This window comes from Miscanthus floridulus, chromosome 14 (genome assembly GCF_019320115.1).
Source record: "Miscanthus floridulus cultivar M001 chromosome 14, ASM1932011v1, whole genome shotgun sequence".
NCBI lineage: Eukaryota > Viridiplantae > Streptophyta > Magnoliopsida > Poales > Poaceae > Miscanthus > Miscanthus floridulus.
In genome coordinates this window covers 24,429,182-24,448,523 of record NC_089593.1, presented here as the reverse complement: position 1 = coordinate 24,448,523, position 19,342 = coordinate 24,429,182, and the positions used below count along the sequence as shown (strand labels likewise).

At 45.3% G+C, this 19,342-nt stretch overlaps 1 protein-coding gene and 1 pseudogene across 1 annotated transcript; both read left to right on the top strand.

Moving 5' to 3' along the window:
- The first annotated feature begins 12,055 nt into the window (after positions 1-12,055).
- On the top strand, positions 12,056-12,988 carry LOC136503202 (uncharacterized). The gene is made up of 2 exons (XM_066498354.1): positions 12,056-12,300; positions 12,820-12,988. Exons 1-2 carry the CDS (start codon positions 12,056-12,058, stop codon positions 12,986-12,988), a joined length of 414 nt encoding a protein of 137 aa, XP_066354451.1.
- Positions 12,989-16,261: 3,273 nt separating this feature from the next.
- On the top strand, positions 16,262-18,988 carry LOC136502742 (uncharacterized; annotated as a pseudogene).
- Positions 18,989-19,342: the final 354 nt, after the last annotated feature.

Below are 19,342 nucleotides of genomic sequence, written 5' to 3'. Positions count from 1 at the left end.
AGAGCATGTTTCATCGTCACAGTCAATTGCCGATAGATTTAACAGCTACAACACACCACTCGGTTCTGAAATAGATACTTATCTTTAGGCCTTCTTTTGTCCAGGAATTATAGGCTTTCCCTTAAACCCATGCCGACTATATGTTCTCTGAACACGTTAGGTGGTAAGCCTTTTGTAAGCGGATCCGCAAGCATCTTTTCGGTACTTATATGCTCAAGACTTATGGCATGATCCCAGACTTTATCTTTCACAACATAATACTTTATGTCAATATGTTTGGCAGCACCACTTGACTTATTATTGTGAGCATACTGTACTGCCGGATTGTTATCGCAGTATAACTTAAGTGGTCTATAGATGTTGTCAACTACCTTCAAACCGGGTATGAACTTCTTTAGCCAGTTCACCTGCCCCGTTGCCTCATAACATGCTACAAACTCAGCATACATTGTGGACGATGTTGTGATAGTTTGCTTTGAGCTTTTCCATGAAATAGCCTCCCCTGCGAGAGCGAATACATATCCAGATGTGGATTTTCTATCATCTCCCGCATAATCAGAATCTGAATATCCCACTATATAGAGTGAATCAGATCTTCTATACATCATCATGAGGCCTTTCGTTCCTTGCAAATAACGTAAGACTTTCTTTACAATTTTTCAGTGTTCTGTTCTAGGATTGCTCTGGACTCTGCCAAGTAATCCGGTAACAAATGCCAAGTCAGGCCGCGTACTTACTTGAGCATATTGCAAGCTTTCAACAGCCGAAGCATATGAAACCATTTTCGTTTGATCGATCTCATATTGGTTCCTGGGGCATTGAAAATCCCCATATCTGTCGCCCTTGACTATAGGAGCAAGTGAGGGACTACATTTGTGCATACTGAATTTCTTTAAGATCTTTTCTATGTATGCCTTTTGTGATAGTCCTAATACCCCTTTACTTCTATCTCGGTGAATCTCGATCCCTAGAACGAACGAGGCTTCACCAAGATCTTTCATATCAAATTTCGAGGACAAAAACTTCTTTGTCTCCAGTAGTAGACTGACATCACTACTAGCAAGTAAGATATCATCCACATATTGGACAAGGAAGATAAACTTCCCATTCTTAAACTTTGCATAGACATAATTGTCCTCTACATTCTCTTTAAACCCAAAATTCCTTATTGTCTGATCAAACTTCAAGTACAGCTGTCTTGAAGCTTGTTTTAATCCATAAATGAATTTCTTTAGGCGGCATCCCATTCGTTCTTTTCCTTCCATGACAAAACCTTTTGGTTGTGCCATATAAATATTTTCCTTCAAGTCCCCGTTGAGAAATGCCATCTTTACATCCATCTGATGTAATTCTAAATTGTAATGTGCCACTAATGCCATTATGATTCTGAAGGAATCCTTACATGAGACTGGAGAAAATGTCTCATTGTAATCAATCCCTTCTCTTTGCGTAAAGCCTTTTGCCACAAGTCGTGCTTTATATCTCTCTATATTCCCTTGAGAGTCAAGTTTTATTTTGTAGACCCATTTACAACCTACTGTTTTGGCTCCTTTAGGAATTATTTCCAAGTCCCAAACTTTATTGGCATTCATAGATTTCATTTCATCTTCCATGGCCTCAAGCCACTTTAATGAATGATCACTTCTCATGGCTTCTTCAAATGAGGTGGGATCATCCTCCATTTGAAATTTCTCAGTGTTGTATACTTCATAGTCAGCAGGAATAACTGATTTTCTAACTCTTTGAGACCTTCTAGGGGCCTCCACATTTGGCACATCTTCTATTTGAGGCTGTTGTTGCTCCCCCTCATGTGTGGTAATAGGTTCTACAGGATCCTGAAGAACAGGTTCCTCATCGTCATTCATTGTTGCCATAGGCGGAGTAACAACAGGTGCTGGCACCACAGTATCTTGCACTGTCGGTGTAGCGATAGCAGGTAGTGAGAAAAATGGCTCATGAATCATCGGAGTGGGTGCATACACCCACTTCTCTTCAAGGTCAATTTCTCGAGCTACCATGCTCTCCCTCATCATTTCATCCTCTAGGAAGACTACGTGTCTCGTTTCCACAAACTTTGTATGTCTATCTAGACAGTAGAAACAAAAACCTTTTGACTTTTCTGGGTAGCCAATGAAATGGCAACTTACTGTTTTGGGATCTAGCTTCCCAATGTTTGGGTTAAATACTTTTGCCTCAGCAGGACTCAGTGAGGGTACTCTTCCAGTCCACAACTCATACGGTGTTTTGGGCACCGACTTACTTAGTACTCTATTGAGAATATGAATGGCGGTTTTTAACGCCTCCATCCACAGGCTCAACGGTAAGGTGGAGTAACTTATCATACTGCGCACCATATCCATCAGGGTACGATTGCGTCTTTCAGCTACTCCATTCTGCTGAGGTTCGTCCAGTGTAGAATACTGGGCTACTATGCCATTCTCCTATAAGAACCTTGCAAAAGGTCCAGGAACTTGGCCATATGGGGTATGCCGACCGTAGTACTCCCCCCACGGCCGGACCTGACTATCTTAATCTTTAAATTGTGTTGGTTTTCAACTTTTGCCTTAAATATCTTAAATTTATCCAATGCTTCTGTTCTTTCTTTGATTGGATAAATGTAGCCATAACGGAAGTAATCATCTGTGAATGTTATGAACGAATCATAACCATCCACACTCTTTACAGGAAACAGACCATAGATGTCTGTGTGAATAATCTATAAAATTCCTACGCTTCGTTTGACATCTTTCTTAATTTTCTTTACAGACTTTCCTTTTATGCATTCTCTGCATTGTTCTAAATCTAAGAACTCTAATGGAGGAAGAATATAATTCTTAACTAGTCTTTCTATTCTCCCCCTCGAAATATGGCCTAAACGACAGTGCCATAATTTCGACAACGCATCGTGAGCTCTCTTTCATTTTCTGTTTACATCCGCAGACGAGGATACATTCTTATTATCGCACGCAATGTTCCCATCATCGCATACAACATTCACATCATCACGTTGTGATAACAAATAAAGCTCATTTTGTAAGATAGCAACACCAACACATGCATTATTAAATGTTGTCTTACATTTGCCATTTCCAAAATGGCAATCATATCCATCATTGTCCAAGCATGAAACACTAATCAAGTTTCTCTGTAAAGAGGGAACATAAAGAACATCTCTAAGTAAAAGTGTGAAACCATCAGCAAGCTCTAGAGAAAGATCGCCAATGGCTTCAACATCTGCTCGGACTCCATTTGCAACTTTAACGTGTCTTTCTCTTCTTTGCGTAGTCCTCATCGAATGGAATCTCTGTAAAGAATTAGCAACATGAACAGTTGCACCTGAGTCAATCCACCAAGTAGATTTTGAATACTGTACATACAGAGATTCATTTATGAACGTAATAATATTCTCACCTTTCTTTGCCATGACCATCTTTAAGTAATCGGGACAATCTTTCTTATAATATCCCGTCTTCTTACAATAGAGACACTGGTCTTTCTCTACTATGAACTTATTCTGCTGAGGCTGATGCAGCATGGGACCCTTTCCCTTTGGCTTTGAGGAGGAGTTAACATTATTATTCTTTTTCTTGTTGTCTTTTATATAATTAATAGTGCCACCATTGGCAGCTTTCATTCTCTCCTCCTCTTGCACACACATAGCCATGAGCCTCTCTAAGTCCTATTTCTCGGGCTGTATGTTGTAATTGACAACAAAAGTGTCAAATTCCTTTGGCAAGGAAGCAAAAATCAGATGGATAAGGAACTCTTCCTTGAGAGCCAGATCCATTGGTTTTAGCTTGGATGCCAAATTGCTTATCCTTAGTATGTGCTCTCTTATGCCACCATTTCCAGAAGTACCTCTCTATCACCAGCTGCTTTATCAGCTGGGTAGCATATGTCTTTGAAGAGCCAGTGAACTAACTCTTTATTCAATCGAGGTACTCGGTGACGATGTCACACTCTGGGATTGAGCCCACAATTGCAGGTTCAATCGTGTTCTTTATCACAGCCATACATTTCTTGTTGGCAGTGACCTATTTCCTATACTCAAGGTCATAGGACATCTTTGGGATGCAAAATCCCTCTCTCTGGTTGCCCAAGCAGCATCAACCTCATTTGTCTCCCTCACCGGTGCCATAGGCTTAGTGGGACACGATGAGGTGACTACCCAATCCACCTCAGCCAAGATGAAGGCTAGGTCAATCTTTTTCTTTCACTCCGTGTAGTTATCACCTTTGGGAGTGGGGATCTCTTTGATACAACCCATTAAGTTGTATCCGCCTGAAAACACAATTCATATAGAGTAAGAACATAAATAATAACAATAATAATTGCATGCCTTAGTTCCAATGTTAGTCAAAATTAAAACATACAATTGTCCTCTACACTAATTCTACATCACCGTTGGGCAGAAATAGAATTAATGCATGACAAAACTCATAAATAACATCATAATATTGTCATTAATCAACGTTGATCAGAATAATAATAATATTATAATCAACTAAAAACATATCTATTTTTCAAAATTAAATTCTCCCATTGGTTCGAATTTAATAATGAAAATAACAACTTTAAATACGCAGCGGAAAAATAATCTCAATTTTGTGAATTTTACCCACAGGAAAATTCGCTTTTATATTTTCTTTAAGTCATTTATCCATTTTCCAGGAAATAAACATTTACTAGAAAAAGAAAAAACAAAAACTGATTCAAAATGAACACTGTTTTTTAGCCCAGCCCGCAAAACGGCCCGGCCCTCCCTGCTCGCGCGCACACTGTGCTTCCTAGGCCGCAACCTGGGCCTGGGCCGCCAAAGCCGCGTGGCCATGCGCGCACGCCTAGGCCGATCGCTGGCCTGATCAATTTGCACCATTCATCTTAATCTGACGGCCACGCGCGCGTTTCGCTCGAAATAAAAGCTGACGCCGCATCGCCCCCGGGGAAACCCTAATTCATTATATGCTAGCCTTTCTCTCTCTACGCCTCGCTCCGTTCTCTCCTCAGCACAGCAGCATCGAGCAGCCGAGCGAAGAGCAGGCAACGATGAGAGCGAGCAGGGCCTCGATGCCGTCGCCGACCCCCTCGCCGGCGTGCGCGCTCCCCAGCAGTTGAGCGCGCCGCCGTCGAGCGGCCTGGCCATGGCGCCTCCTTGGCTAGGGCCTAGTGAGCCACACTTCGGTGGTGTTAGCAGCGGTCGAGACAGGCCTCCCCTTCCCCTTCTTCCCCTTCTGATTTGTGTTCTTTCTTTTGTTCTTCTTGGATTCAACTGATTGGGGATCTAGGGTTAGGGTTTCTTTTCCCGATTCGATTCGTTCGATTCGGTTCATCTCTTTTATTTGATTTCTTTTCTTTTCTATTTGTACCCATACCGAGATCTACTCAATAGAATCTGGCTAGTTATTCCCCTTTCCCGTCGCAAGTTAGGGTTAGGGTTTGACTCACTGGAGTCACTATTCATCTTCCCCGATGGGTTAGGGTATTGTTCTTGTTCCCCGACGGGTTAGGGTTCGGATGAACATCTGTTCTTTTCTTAGATCCAAATTGATGAGGACATGACCTCTATACATATGACCATGCTTGGAGAACCATATGGAGACCAAGGAGATCAGCGAGGGTGTCCTAAGCAAGAAGGAGGTCCAAGGCTAATTAGTCCACGTCATCTTATTTGTTACACTTGTCTTCACTATTTCCATCAAATCCTTGTTGCCGTGACCAATTTTGCGCACATTGTTCCCATTTTGTCCTCTAATTCGGAGTCCGTTCTTAAAACTGGTCTAGTTTTTGCATATGAACTCAGATTTCGACGTTCCATATATCAAAATTGATCAGAAAAAAATTTTGGATCCATCAATCCCCCGCACTGACAAGGTCGGAGATTTTTATTTAGGTCAAAAAGTGGTCACAAGATCCTCTTTTCATGGTCACAAGGTCTTTATCGATTTCGAGCACGTCTTCTGAAAATTCCACAGGCCACGTCTTTCACTTGTTTAAGCTCATATTTTCTGTGGTTACTTCTTTTGTGCTCCTAAGTGAAGAAAAAATATCAAAAAAATAAAAAGAAAAAGTCAAAGAATCCCAAAAAAACAACAACATCCCAAAAATAGAGAAAAAAGAGAGGGGCCAAAGTAGAACAATATCTAGAGGAGCACATAGAGAGCGCCATTTGAGCTGTGTTTGCGTGTGCTGATTTCTACCTTATTCCTAATCATATTCTTGCTGTTCACATCACTTGATACATCTGGTACTTAGAACGTGAGTAGGCCAGCAACTAAGACAAGTACTTGGGATACTTATTCAGCTTTGCTATTTAGTTGTGAATTTTGCTATTTCTTGCTACTATATTGTGCCTGTCCAAGCTTCACTTTCTTCTAACCAAGTACAGGTTTGCCTTGCAACTGTTACACTCAAGCTAGAACGATATCACAGTCACCGATCGATTGCACCGCCTGTTGCTTTGGTAAGAACACTTGTAAGACCGTGGTAAGATGCTTGAGAGTTGAGTGCCTTATTTTTCCTTGTCCACAACCTAAGTAGTTGGTAGGGATAATACTTTTGTGTTATCTTTTGCTGTCTTCTAACAATAACAGGTTGTTCGTATCCACCGACTTATGATGGTATAGGTGCTGATGAGTACATGGAGTGGGAAATTGCCATCGATAACATATTTGCTACTCGCTTTATGTGTCCAAGGAGGAAGGTAAAAATGCAGTTACTATTTTACGACATTCTACTTTATCTTGGTGGGAGTCTTTAGATCCTTCTGATAAGCCTCAAATTTGGAATGATATGAAACTTCTTATGCGAGAAACCTTTGTTAATCCACCTCCTGTTTTGACTTCATATGATGAGATGCACCATTTAGAGGAAGAGTCTGTTGTTATTCCTCCTGCTATGCCTAACCTTTTACAGGACAATGTAGAAAAGAGCGAGGATGATGTGATAGAAAATGAGAAGCTCACAGCGTCATGTGAAAATTCAGAACCATCAACTATTACCCCTGCTGAACATGAGAGCAAAGGTAATGCCCATGATGCTAAACTCACAGAAGGTGAGAGTTCTCTTCATGTGCTGAATATTTCCACCAATCATGATATGATAGAGCAAATTTTAGTGGAGTATTTGCTTGATTTACCTTTGTCACAAGATGATTTGCTTGATGTTTCTTGTGATGAAGATGACTTGCATGATGATATTTTTGTTATACCCATGCAATCATTGAAGAATGATCACGCTATATGTGTGCTGAAAATGAGCACTTGTGCTGAAAATAGACTTGTTATTCATAATGCTAGTGAAGTTGATGAGCTAAAATTGTTGTCTTCTTTAAATACTTTGGGTTACATTGAATTTGATGTTCCATGTAATCTTAGTTCTTTAGAGGAGAAACTTTATGCATATGCTGATTTGCCATGGTTCTCTAGACATACATATCATGTTTTTGGTAAATATAACAACCAAGGGCAATATTTGATACAACGAGTTTACATTTGTACAAATCCAAATTCTCCTTTAGTTGTGCAAATTAATGATCAACTAGAGGACAGTAAAATCAACATTGTTGTTATGTCATATTCCTCTAGTTTTGCTTTTCGAACACAAGTGGAATCCAAAGAAAGGGAGCATATATTTCATGTTAGTACTAATCTTTTGTAGGATAGTATTGACAAAGATCATGTGTATTTCAATCGAGCAGACTATATGTCTGTAGGACAAGACATGCTACAAACCTGGATATATGGTCATATTCTTTCTCACAACATTGTCCATTCTCATTATTTTGGAAACCTCGTTTGTCCTCATGTTGTGCAGGATCGACTTCAAACAAAATCGACGCCGAGGATGGCTTTTCGTCAAGAAAGGGAGGATGATGAGGACATGACCTCTATACATATGACCATGCTTGGAGAACTATATGGAGACCAAGGAGATCAGCGAGGGTGTCCTAAGCAAGAAGGAGGTCCGAGGCTAATTCGGTTCGAGTCCCCGAGGTGGAGACCCAAAGCAACTCAAGTTCGAGTCTGTCTCGGGTTTTAGGACCAGTCTACCTTAAACTGGTCACCTAGGACGCATCTGGACTCCATTTTCGACGATCCACATATGGTTGGAAAGCTAATTTAATAAGGAAGCCAACCCAATTGGTCTCACGTCAAAAACCCTTCGGAATCAACGGGAATCGTCGAAACAAGTCAGCATCCAGAATCTGTCAGGTGCTGCGACACCGTCTTTTGGTCCGTTGGACCGTGTATCGTGTTTGAACCCATTAGGGGGCGCGTCCAGGGGGGGTGACGCCCAAGACTCTATAAATACCAGCCGTCGCTCTCCTTAGGGTTTGAGTTTTGTTTAGTTCTTGATTTCCTCGTGAAACAGACATCGTTTTGCTGCAACTGTCGCCGCCAAGGCCGCTTGCTGTGAACCAGGGCCCCAGTTCTTGATCTTGTTCGCCTGTGGCGATTAGTCCTTTTGAATAAAGACTTGAACTTCTTCTCGTTATCATAAGCCTCATATTTATTTTCAATTTCAGATTGCGTTCATCCCGTTCTTGCTTGTGTTCTCGATTCACTTGCAGGAAAGCCTTCTCGGCGAGGTCAATCGCGTTCGCGTGGTTGATAACTAACGGAGCTGTGGTGTAACGGTTGCGGGGGTCCGAATCAGTCTTGGTTCGAAGCCTAGATCGTGAACGTCGAGTCTCCACCAATCGACGCTATCATACCTTTCGGAAGATCGGGCCTAGTCTACATCACAAATGGACCTTGTCTGTTAGGCTAGATCTATACCTAGTTGGCTCTGGTACCATTGTTAGACCTAGAACAGGATCTATAGGCACATGTCTACTTGCTGTTGAATAGAATCATGAACCCTAGAACATCTACTAGTGTAACGAGAGAGACAGAGAGGGGTGGAGTAGAAGATCGTGTCGAACCTGACACCGCAGAGGAGGATCCGCTCGCGTCCGCCGTGGAATCGGTGTCTGCGCGAGGGCAGCGACGGTTGGTGAAGACAGTGTCGGTGATGCATGGTGGCGACCGGCGGTGAAGGCAGTGGAGTCCGGTGACGCAGTCCGGAGGCGGCGCAGTACTGTGGTGGAGGTGCTTCCCGTCACTGGCTACGCCCCTCACTAGATTGGGTTTAGGGTTTGTCGGTGGGGAGCTCGGCTCAGGCGAACCTCATGACTTGAGCTGCCGCCCCCCACCTCTATTTATTGCGCAGTGTGACAGGGGCCCTCTAGCCATAGTGGGCTGGGCGCCCCCCAATCAGGACGCGGATCAAAGGCCCAACTGGGCCGTTGGGCCCAGTTTAGGATTAGAGATCAATCTAACACTCTTCTCTCGAGAGCGTTTGAGTATCACCTGACCTGAGCACATTTTCTAACCCAAGAAATTGGTGTGGGGACTTATGAACATTTCTTGGGACTGTCATTTTGATCTTCATCAGGAGACAGGTGGACACCATTGTCTTTCAGGTTTTCCAGACCACCATTCAGATTTGATATTTTTCCCCAAGCGTAAATTTGTGTTTGCATATATATGCGTTTGAAGTTTTCTGAATGAATAACTGCACGATCGAACATGACCCATATAGAATCCCTACTACTTCCACCCTCTGGCTGCATGGACCAGGGATTTATGGTGCAGCGCATGTGCAATTAATTGGATATGCTTCTTATAAATTGTTTTAAACATTCTAGCGGAATTGGTTACAATGAATATCTGAATGAAATATAGGACAAACAAACTGTCACCCTATTAAGATAGGTAAATGTTTCGTATCTGAAGCATAGGTCCAAGCGAATAAGTAATTGACTTCTTTTTCCTGTTGGCATTATATATTTATATGGGATTTGGAGAGTAGAAGAGATTAGGTCGAAGCATGTGCAAATGGACAGAAACATTAAAGATGATACAGATTTTTTTTTTCAAAACTTCAAAATAACAGGCTTGCTAGAATTGCTGATAGGTTTATTTCCTGAAACCTGACAAATTTTGTTAAAGGGAGGTTTATCCTAGAATTAGAAATTGGCATGTTCCAGCCAATGCATGTATCAAGGTGCACTGGATGGGTGTTTCTTTTTGTTGAGTTTAGATTTAGATATATTTGCTCCTTATAATGGTACACTAAGGGTTTATATATATGTGTCTGACAACCATCTTCCTTTTTATATGCAATAATAAGTGGCAACAAGTCACGAACAATTGATAAGAAGCTCGATGTCTGGTTTATATAAGATAGGTTTATATAATGTGCCGACTTAATTTCCACAAGCTAAAGCCCATGCCATCGTGGAAGTACAGGTATGGCAGATTTTAGTTTTTAGGTATTAACTTTTGCATTGATAAATCTGCTATAGTCCCAAAAACTGAATGAATCGTGTCACCTACGTGGCTGCACTCAGCACTTCCTCGTCTCTACCTCTAGGTTTGACTACCAACCAACCTCAAACGGTTCCATATGTTTCTTGATTACCATAGCTTGTACAAATTACTCCCACCCAACCCCGCCCCAAGCGTGCATGCCTCCGAAGCCTGAACCTTCATACTGCAATTGGGTTCTACACTTACAACTCCGTAATATCTGAGATGCATTGGGTCATTAGATGGCATGAACTTTATGTTAACTAATCTACTGCTCCCTTCTGTGAACGCACAATAGGGGAAGATGGCGCCGAAAAGGTTCTCTGCAGTGACACTGTAGCCACTGTAGGGGCAGACGCCGAACGGCTCACCTGCCACACTGTAGCCACAGTAGGATTAGGCACCAGAGTCAGCCCTGCTGTCTCATTTAGTCACTGTAGCAGCATGGCAGCTTTACTAGGACTAGATGGATAGAGTTGTATATATAGTTTGCCACTGCAACTCAGTAAAGAGAGAGTTCAGATTTACCATCTCCTATACAGAACTCCGGCCAACGCTGGTGTCTCTGCTGTGTGTGTATGCTCTATTCTCCCTCAATTCTTCTACCTCTAGCCATAGTGTGTGGTCGGACAACGTTAGTCGTGGTCGACAAGACTGGTGACTGGTCGACTCACTTAAGCCGGTGATTCTGTGGGCCAACAAGTGGTATTAGAGCCGTACAAGCGTCATCACCGGACTAACCGCTGGCGATGACGGACGGTTTAGAGATGGGCGACAGCAGTGGCACTGCTGTGGCTACCCAGCCATGACAGGAGGTCGTTGTTCGTACGGTGCGGGAGGTCAGCGGCACCAGTTGGCCGACGCTGACTCACACCAACTATGGAGAGTGGTCGGTGACCATGAAGGTTAAGCTCAGAGCCCGATGGCTCTGGAATGCTATTGACAAGAGCACCGACAATGAAGAAGATGACATGTCAGCGTTGGAGGCTATCCTCGCTGCTGTACCAGCGGAGTACAGGTAGCCGTTGGGGGCGAAAAGCTCTGCTAAGGAGCCATGGAGGCTACTGCGGCGATACGCGTCGGTTCTGACCGCGCAAAGAAGGCGACGGCCTAGCTTTTGAAACAGGAGTATGCCAACCTCAAGTTCAAGGATGGTGAATCGGTGGAGGATTTCTCTCTCCGCCTGTAGATGCTCATCAGCAACCTGAAGAGCCACGTCGTCACCATCGATGAAGAGGAGGTGGTCTCTAAGTACCTCCACTCCGTGTCGACAAAGTACATCCAGATCGCTCTCTCCATAGAGACGATGCTGGACTTGTCCACCCTCACCATTAAGGATGTGACAGGCCATCTATGGGTGGTGGACGAGCACCTAGAGCGGGCGACAGTAACGAAGGACAGCGGCAAACTGCTGCTGAAAGAGGAGTGGGCTGCTCGGAGGAAATCCGGGTAGCCTCCTCCAGCCGTGGTGGCGATGGCAAGCGCCGCGGTAAGGCTTCTTCGGAGAAGAAGAAGCAGGTCGACCCCAACGCCTACCGGCGTTACGGGAAGACGGGCCATTGGGCAAGGGAGTGCCCAAATCGCAAGCAGGAGAAGAAGGCTGAGGCTCATCTAGCGCAAGCTGACGATGATGATGAGGCCACTATCCTGATGGCGACGTTCTGTGCACTCACGACGTTGAGGCTGAGGACAAGGGAGAGGTGATGACGGTGAAAGGGTCTAGGAAGACCCTGAAGGCTGTCAACCTTGATGAACCCCACATCCATGTCCATCTTGGACATGTGGGCGGCGAGCAGGAGAAGCAGTGGTATCTGGACTCTAGTGCCAGCAACCACATGATGAGCTCCAAGGCAGCCTTCTTCGAGCTCAACGACGATGTTACCGGTACGGTGAAGTTTGGTGACGGCTCAAGGGTAGGAATCCAAGGGCGCGTCACCATCATCTTCAGGTGCCAGAACGGTGAGCACCATGCGCTAACGGATGTATATTACATCCCGCAGCTACGTTCAAGCATCATCAGCATTGGCCAGCTGGATGAGTGTGGTAGCGAGGTACTGATCAAGGACGGAGTCCTTGGGATCAGGGACCGGGAACAATGACTTCTTGCCAAGGTGAAGAGGTCCTAGAACCGGTTGTACCTGCTCGACCTGAAGGTAGAGCAGTTGGTGTGCCTAGCGGCAAGGCACACCGAGGAACCATGGCTGTGGCATACCCGGTTTGGACATCTCAGCTTCGACACGCTTGGTCGGCTAGAGAAGATGGTTCGAGGGCTACCCCACATCGAGCACGGAGGTGACCTGTGTGATAGTTGCCTAGCCGGGAAGTAGAGGAGGCTGTCGTTCCCAAAGACGGCCAAGTATCGCTCGGCGGACGCTCTCGAGCTCGTCCATGGCGATCTCTGCGGGCCAATCACGCTAGCCACAAACAGTGGTTGGCAGTACTTCCTCCTACTCATGGATGATTGCAGCCACTACATGTGGCTACAACTCCTGACGAGCAAGGACAAAGCGGTGGCGATGATCAAGAAGTTCAAGATGCGCGCGGAGGCCGAGAGCGGCAAAAAGCTCCGTGTGCTGAGAACTGATCGCGGTGGCGAATTCACTTCGGTGGAGTTCGCTGCGTACTGCATGGATTAGGGTGTGATGTGACACCACACCGCGCCGTACTCACCACAGTAGAATGGCATGGTGGAGCGATGGAACCAGACGGTGGTCGGCATTGCTCGATCCATGATGAAGGCCAAGGGCATGCCGACAAGGTTCTAGGGTGAGGCGGTGACCACGGCAGTGTTCATCCTCAACCGCGTTCCCACCAAGGCCCTGAAGGGCAAGATGTCATTCGAGGCTTGGCATGGACGCAAGCCAAGCATGTCCTTCCTCCGGACATTCGGCTGCATCGGCCACGTCAGGAAGACGAAGCCGGTCCTGACCAAGCTGGAGGACAGGAGCACACCGATGGTGTTCCTAGGCTACATGAAGGGTACCAAGGCATACTAGCTCTACGACCCACGTGGAGATAAGGTGCTTGTCTCATGCGACGTCATGTTTGACAAGAAGGCGGCCTGGGATTGGAACAATCTGAGCACGGGGGAAGCTAGTGGCTTCACCAGCACCTTCGTCGTCGAGCACTTGGTCATCCACGATGGTGGAGACACTGGGGAAGAGTGTCGAGCACTCCGGGAGGGGTGCCGAGCACTCCAGGAATGGAGCCGGGAGGTCCTGCAGTGGTGGTGACCACTCTAGGACGGTGCCAAACACTCCTGTAGCGGAGCCGAGGGGTCTTTTATTGGTGCCGACCACTGCAAGACGGGTGTAGAGCACTCTGGGAGGGGTGCAGACCACTCTAGGAGTGGTGACAAGCGGTCCAGGAGTAGTGCCAAGCACTGCATCTAGGGTGCCAAGCACTCCAGGTGCTGTGCCGAGCACTTCGGCGGAACAGGGAACTCCATCAACACTGATCGAGTTCGCCTCACCTCCAAGTGACATCACTGAGTTCGTGGATGCCTTCCACAATGGTGAGAGGTGCGGTTCCGCAGGCTGGACGACATCGTCGGCAGCATAGGGCCCTTAGGCCTAGCGGGTCGGCTGCTCAATGACCCAGAGCTATTGCTCATTAGTGTAGAGGAACCACCCCACGTTCGCGCTAGGCGAGCGTGATGTAAACTGGCGACGGGCGATGCTAGAGGAGATGAAGGCGATCAAGAAAAACGAGACTTGGGAGCTCGTCGATCCACCTCCAGGATGCCGTCCAATCGGCCTGAAGTGGGTGTACAAGGTCAAGCGGGACGAGCACGACACCATTGTCAAGCACAAGGTGCGACTCATTGTCTGAGGCTTTGTCCAGCGCAAGGGCATCGACTTTGAGGAAGTCTTTATGCTAGTAGCGCGCATGGAGTCTATTAGTTTGCTACTAGCCTTGGCAGCAGCGAAGGACTGGCGCGTCCATCATTTGGACATAAAATCGGCCTTCCTCAACGGCGAGCTAGTGGAGACAGTCTTCGTCAGACAACCTTCGGGTTTCGCCATCAAGGGAGCGGAGCACAGGGTGCTCTGACTGCGCAAGGCGCTCTACGGGCTACGGTAGGCCCCACGAGTGTGGAATGCCAAGCTTGACGCCATGCTGGGCGAGCTTGGGTTCACGAGGTGCGCAACCGAGCACGCGCTCTACACGCGGCGATGGGGGAAGGAGGAGCTCATCATCGACGTGTATGTGGACGACTTGATCATCACCGGTGCGCTTGCGGAGGACATCGACAACTTCAAGCGTGAGATGGCGGCTTGTTTTCGAATAAGTGATCTCGGGGCGCTCTCCTACTATCTCGGCATCGAGGTGAGACAGGGGAAGGAGGCACTCACGCTCGGTCAGAGCGCGTATGCCTTGAAGCTGTTAGAGCGGAGCGGCATGGCGGAGTGCAAGCCATGCGTGACTCTGATGGAGGAGCGGCTGAAGCTGACGAAGGCCAGTACCGCGGTGAAGGTGGATGCAACACTCTACTGGAGCATCGTCGGCGGTCTGCGCTACCTAGTCCACACGAGGCCAGACATTGCGTTCGCCGTGGGCTACGTCAGCCCCTTCATGGAGGATCCCAGAGAGGATCACTGGGCTACGGTGAAGCGGCTACTATACTACATCAAGGGGACGGTAGATCAGGGGATCGTCTTTCCTAAGACCGGCGAAAGTAGGTTGCAGCTCACTATGTTCAGCGACGCAGACATGGTGGGGGACATCGACGGACGGCGGAGTACCTATGGCGTGCTCGTCTTCCTCGGGTCGGCTCCGATCACATGGCTATCGCTAAAACAGAAGGTGGTTGCGCTATCTACGTGTGAGGCAGAGTACGTAGTGGCAGCCATAGTGGCGTGCCAAGTTGTGTGGTTGCGCCAGCTGCTGGGCGAGCTGACCGGTGTGGAAGCTCACCCACCAGCACTGATGGTGGACAATCAGCCCGCCATCGCCCTCGCGAAGAATCCGGTTCTCCATGACCGGAGGAAGCACATCGATGTGAAGTTCCACTTCCTCAGGGACTGTGTCGATGGAGGGCAGATCGTCATCGAGTTCGTCAAAACTGGTCGACAACTCGCGGATGTCCTCATCAAGCCGCTCGGCCGTCTTCGACTCATGGAGCTGAAGAAGATGATCGATATGGAGGGGGTTCAAGGGTTAGCAGCAGGATTAGGGGAAGAATTGTTAATTAATCTACTGCTCCCTTGTGTGAACGCATAGCAGGGGAAGGCGGCGCCGAAAAGGCTCCCTGCTGTGACACTGTAGCCGCTGCAGGGGTAGGCGTCGAATGGCTCACCAGCCACACTGAAGCCACAGCAGGAGCAGGCGCCAGAGTCAGCCCTGTTGTCTCGTCTAGTCACTGTAGCAACATGGCAGCTTTACTATGACTAGATGGATATAGTTGTATATATAGTTTGCCACTGTAACTCAGTAAAGAGAGAGTTCAGATTTGTCATCTCCTATACAGAGCTCCGGCCAACGCTGGTGTCTCTGCTGTGTGTGTATGCTTTGTTCTCCCTCACTTCTTCTACCTCTAGCCATATTGTGTGGTCGGACAACGTTAGTCATGGTCGGCAAGACTGGTGAGTGGTCGACTCACCTAAGTCGGTGATCCTGTGGGCCAACACTTTATTGGATATATGAGTATAGTGTACCATTATCAATATTTGCAGTAGTAAGGTCTAAGATGTGTGTGTGCCAAATTTGAGATTAAAGAGCACTTTATTACCTCTTTCCATGGAATATAAGAAGTCGTTAAGTATTAGTGACAATAAATAAAATCATTAACTAGCAATAAGTAGTAAAACATTAAGTTTCATTAAGTTGTTGTGTTGAAGGAAACAAGTCTTGTCTAGTACTCTATATAGTAGTAGTACGGCATCCTGTACAATTCTCCTATTTAAGAGATGCAGGCAGATAACAAACTTGCTACTCAGTCTCTCTCCCTCCACCTTACATAGCTTCTGAGATCCCCATGGATTTCAGCTGCTTTCAGCTCCACACAGGGATTTGTAGTTACCTGCCATTTGATTCGTACATGCAGCAAAATGGACGCTATGAGCTCCATCCTATTGATCATCATCCATTTGAGGTTATTGGGGACTATACATCTGCAGCCTTCAACAACCTTGGACACCAGTTCTTTGCAGAAGGAGAAATCAAGAAGCCCATATTCGACCATGCTTCATCGATCGGTCATAGAGTTGGATCTCAACTGCTTACTCCCAAAACTGAGGTTTCTCATCTCATCAACAGTGGCCTTGGATCATATAAGCCATATGAGATGAATGGCAGGTTTCTGCCAAGAAAGAAGACCTCTTTGAAGAAAGCCAATGTTGTGAAAGGGCAGTGGACACCAGTGGAAGATAGGTAAAAGTTAAAATCCATCGATACTTGCTTATTTCTTACTCCTATAAAGTAAAAAATCTCTACTGTTTAGTGGAAGTCATGACTAGTTTCCTCTTATCTATCAGTGAGCTCATTCTTGGAAAATTTAACAGGAAGCTGGTAAAATTAGTGGAACAATTTGGACTGAGGAAGTGGTCTTACATAGCACAACTGCTACTAGGAAGAGTGGGAAAGCAATGCAGAGAAAGATGGCACAACCACTTGAGGCCAAACATCAAGGTAAACTTCTTCCTTCATCAGTTCAATGTTTTTCATTATGAGCACATCCTTTGGTTCAATGTTGATGACACATAACCAATACTGTTCTGTTGCTTCTTAATCTGTAGCAAAATATGCGTCCTTATCAGTTATACTACTCTGTTTCTTTTTATAAGGTGCATTAAAATTTGGAGAAGTCCTTAGAAGTGTAATATATCATCAATTGCTAAATCAATCTGTATTTAAAAGATGTTAAGGATGATGTGAATCTACCGATGCAAATTTTATCTACAAAGCATGCATATATTTTAAATACTTGTTGGTCAAACTTTACAAAGCATGACTCATTGAATCCTAATACGGCATATATTTGGAAACGAAGAGTAGTATTTACCGTATTGTAGCGCTGGACATTTCTTTATTTTGTTTCTCCGGTTCTCCGAACTATTAATCTTAGCACATTTAGTAATATTTGGAATGGTCATTGACCAAACATGCATTATGGCACATCAAATTATAGGAGTTACTAGTCAGACTTAGTAATTTTTGTAGGAGTTACTAGTCAGACTTAGTAATTTTTTGTTGCGTATTAGATGCATCGAGTGCCTAGAGATAAACCAGAAAGATAGGAACACAAGAGAGATTTTTTTTTGCAAACATATAGTATTATATATATGCAGTCACGTGTTACTATATTTTTGGTCTGTACACACTCAAATCATTATTCACCTTAAAATACATTATTATTTTGGAGTATTGGTTACATCTATTTTTATTTTCAAGTAGTAAAATATAAGAAGGGAACTGTTTTTAGCTTGACATTATGTAACAAGTTAACAAATTGAATGATACAGAGTCACAACAATGAGGAAAACCTTAAAATACATTATTATTTTGGAGTATTGGTTACATCTATTTTTATTTTCAAGTAGTAAAATATAAGAAGGGAACTGTTTTTAGCTTGACTTTATGTAACAAGTTAACAAATTGAATGATACAGAGTCACAACAATGAGGAAAACCCTCCCCCCTCCCTTTCATAAAAACTATCGGGTTAGTCAATCACCATAAGTAATTGGGAAATCCTTTATAAAATAAAATAAAATATGGGGAAACACAAGAAATTAAAAGCCTGAAAATGGGCATTCAAGTTTCTACAATTTTAGAGATATTTTACGATATAAAAAAGTTCATGACATCATTGATAATATCTGGATAGTACAATTCATTCATCCATTAACCACCTTTTTTTTATGGAACCTCATATGCATGCAGAAAGACATTTGGGACGACGAGGAAGACATGGTTCTGATACAAGCACACAAGGAAGTGGGCAACAAATGGGCAGAGATAGCTAAGCGGCTACCCGGCAGGACAGAGAACTCCATAAAGAACCATTGGAACGCAACAAAGCGAAGGCAGTTTGCACGAAGGCGGAGCCGCAGTAGCTCCAAGGGTCCCAAATCAGGCACCCTTCTGCAGAACTACATCAAAGGCCTTGGTATTGGCGCAAGCAACAAGAGCGTCGCCGCGCCTCTTCCTGAACCTACACCGCCATCGCCATCTTCACCTGAAACTCCCGGAGCGAAGCCAGCAAAGACTGATGAAATAAAGCTGGAAAACACACTGGATTCCCAGGACATTCTTCTTCCCAGCATGGACGAGTACATTTGCAGTGAGTCTCAGTCTTGCGAGGACCTTCTTCTTGCCCCTATCTGTGATGGCTTTTCATCAGTTGAAATGTGTGACGGCCTGTTCGACGTGATCGAGGGCGCCTTCCAAGTGTGCACCGTGGACGACGACGACGACATCGACATGAACTACATCTTCAACCATATCGACCACGCGATCAAGGTCGACCCTGAGATAGACATGGAGATGATGATGATGTGGTATGATGAGGACGCCCTTGGATGCGCTGAGCCTGCTGGACCTGCAGCTCATGTCGAAGCTGTGCATGTGAAGGAGATGGACCTGATTGAGATGGTGGCAGCCACGCAGAACTGCGGCGAGGCAGAAAATCACTAGATAATAAGTAACTATATATGTGGTATTTTATAGAATAGATAAGCTCACGACCTAAAGATGCATGTTAACTATATATATACGACAGCATAAGGTATCCGTATAGAACTGCACGAGTCCCTTCCTGGTGGGGATCACGACAATCAGTAAATAAATAAAGCTAACTAAAGTGAAGCATACTTAAATGGTTTCGCATTGTACGTATGATGTGTCTTGTGTATATACATACTGTAATTTGCAGCTCTTCCTGGTGGAGTGGTGGTGTGATAGGCGGTTTGTTATTTGAAACGTGCTTAACTTATGCGGTAATGCTGGGAGGTAGACGTCCGTTTGTGCCAGACGTCCCTTGTGGTGGAC